This window comes from Papaver somniferum, chromosome 9 (genome assembly GCF_003573695.1).
Source record: "Papaver somniferum cultivar HN1 chromosome 9, ASM357369v1, whole genome shotgun sequence".
NCBI classification, from domain to species: Eukaryota; Viridiplantae; Streptophyta; class Magnoliopsida; order Ranunculales; family Papaveraceae; genus Papaver; species Papaver somniferum.
The window spans coordinates 195,039,820-195,042,099 of NC_039366.1; the positions used below are offsets into that span (position 1 = coordinate 195,039,820).

The 2,280-nt window shown below is 39.7% G+C and overlaps 1 protein-coding gene across 1 annotated transcript; it reads right to left on the reverse strand.

Moving 5' to 3' along the window:
• Nucleotides 1–311: 311 nt before the first annotated feature.
• Nucleotides 312–1,952, reverse strand: LOC113313048 (cytochrome P450 71A1-like). Its single transcript, XM_026561774.1, has 2 exons — nucleotides 1,011–1,952; nucleotides 312–926 (listed from the first exon to the last, which is right to left on the reverse strand). The coding sequence occupies exons 1-2, from the start codon at nucleotides 1,950–1,952 to the stop codon at nucleotides 312–314; spliced, it is 1,557 nt and encodes a 518-aa protein (XP_026417559.1).
• Nucleotides 1,953–2,280: the final 328 nt, after the last annotated feature.

Genomic DNA, 2,280 nt, shown 5'->3' on the forward strand with positions numbered 1-2,280 from the left:
CCCCGGAAAAAAAATGGCTCACATTTTTCGCCTTGGACGTTTTATTAGCTAGGCGCCCCCTGCGCCTAGCTCGCCTTCCACAACATAGGTATCAGCTAACCAATCTTTCGAACCAGTTGATTGTGTTTATAGGCACAGCACATATATATCTTACAACAAAATAGAAATAAATAAAAATGCATGCGAATCCGTTGGTACAAGCATAACAATAAGGAATGAACATCCACTCGTACTTGCTAAACAAAAACTAGTACACTGAAAACCAAACTTGGGAATCATCACTCATTTATTCCATTCGAATTCCACCTTGGTCATATTTGGTGCAAGCTTGGAATGATTAAAGTAGGGTTCTTCTTGTAGACAATGAGTCCAAAATGTTCATCCATGTCGAGAATTTGTTTACCTAAACCATCTAGCGGCACTTCCCAATCGAACCAAAACAAAAGATTGGCAAGAAGTAATTCCGACGCAACTAAACCAAACTGAATCCCAGGGCAACCCCTTCTTCCAGAACCAAATGGCAGGTATTCAAAATTCGATCCTTTATGATCAACAGGATTGTCAATGAATCTCTCCGGAATAAATTCTTCCGCGCTTTCCCACGACTTTGGGTCTCTTTGAATTGCCCAGGAGTTCACAAATACTCTTGTTTTTGCCGGAATATGAAATCCATTAATGTTAGTGTCTTCACTGGATTCTCTCGGAACTAATAGTGGGACTGGTGGATGTAGTCTAAGAGTCTCTTTGACAACACATTTTACGTAATGCATGTGATGAGTATCGTCTTCGTGTACCCTGGATTTATTCCCAACTACTTGCCGAACCTCCTCTTGAGCTCTCTTCATCATCTCTGGATTCATTAAGAGTTGCACCATTGCCCACTCAACAACAATTGAAATGGTATCTGTTCCAGCTATGAACAAGTCCTAAAACACATGCATGTCCATGCAATTAGACAAGAACAAATTATTGGCCTAGAATGAAAAATATATAGAACAAATAGTACTTACCATGACGATAGCTTTGATATTGTCTCGGACGAGGGTGATGCTCAGGGTTTTGTCTTTCTGAACACGAAGCAAAGTGTCTATGATGGTTTCATGACCATCACTTGAACTTCCTAATTTGTTATTCAAATGATCTTCAATAACTTGATCAAGGAACGCATCCATTTCTCTGTGCGTCTTGTTCATTTTTCTTGTCAGGCCGCTGAGTCCGTCGATCCAACCAAGAGCTGGATACAAATCTCTAATGCTGAATGCTCCCAATAGCGTTAGCACGTCTCTTGTCAAATGCCCAAGCCGGTTGGTACCGTCTTTTTCCTCGTACGACTTTCCGAAAGCAACCCTTGGGATCAGATTATTAGCAAGATTCAACAACAATTCGGTCAGATCAACAACTGTGCCAGGTTTAGAAGACAAAACCTTTATCTTCTCGATCAAAAAACAGATTTCTTCTTTCCTTGCAACATCGAAAGATTGGACTCTTTTGGCACTTAAGAGCTCAGTAACACATACTTTTCTTACTTCTCTCCAATACTCACCATAAGGTGCAAAACCCACATTAGTACAGTTATAAAGAAGTTTCTTAGCTCCTTTAGTAGGCGGTCTGTTTGCAAAAACAATGTCCTGGGTCTTGGTGACTTCTTTAGCCATTTCAGGAGACGAAACGACTAGAGTGTTAGCGCTGCCTAAGTTTAAAATCATCAAGGGACCATACTTGTTTGAAAGATCTCGAAGATTTCTATGAGGAAGTGTTCCTAATTGATGAAAGTTTCCGATGATTGGAAGTTTCGGCGGAGATGGTGGTAGTTTACGCTTATCTCCACCAGTAAACCAGCGGAAAAGGAAAAGAGAAATAATGATAGAAACAAGGATTGGAAGGAAAAGTGGAGCTTGTTGCTGAGCTTGAAACCATTGTAAAGCTAACCGTAATGGATCACTATTAGGCATTATTGAATACGGTTGTGCTTTTGGTGCTGAAATATGGAGGAAAGCTTTTGCCGTTTTGAGAGAAAAAAAAACATACATGGGAGAACTAAGAACAACACATGATGTAGTTGAGATTCAAACAGAAAGTGTAGCTGAAATTCAAACAGAAAGCTTTTACTATAAAGTCGAACTTTAAGTTTCAAGTGACTCTAAAATGAGATTTGTCATTGCACTTCAAGCAACTTATCTCCACTTGGTGATATTAAAAAGTCACAATCAAGTTTTGGGACATCTAGCAGTTCATGCATCTAACCGAGAAAATATATTCAATCAATCAAGTGGGCGTGGA

Bases quoted from the DNA above. Each gene is read 5' to 3' on its own strand.
- LOC113313048 (XM_026561774.1), bottom strand. From the start codon at position 1,952: ATGCCTAATAGTGATCCATTACGGTTAGCTTTACAATGGTTTCAAGCT. The intron at 927-1,010 runs GTAAGTACTATT...CATGTGTTTTAG, and splicing joins ATATCAAAGCTATCGTCATG to GACTTGTTCATAGCTGGAAC.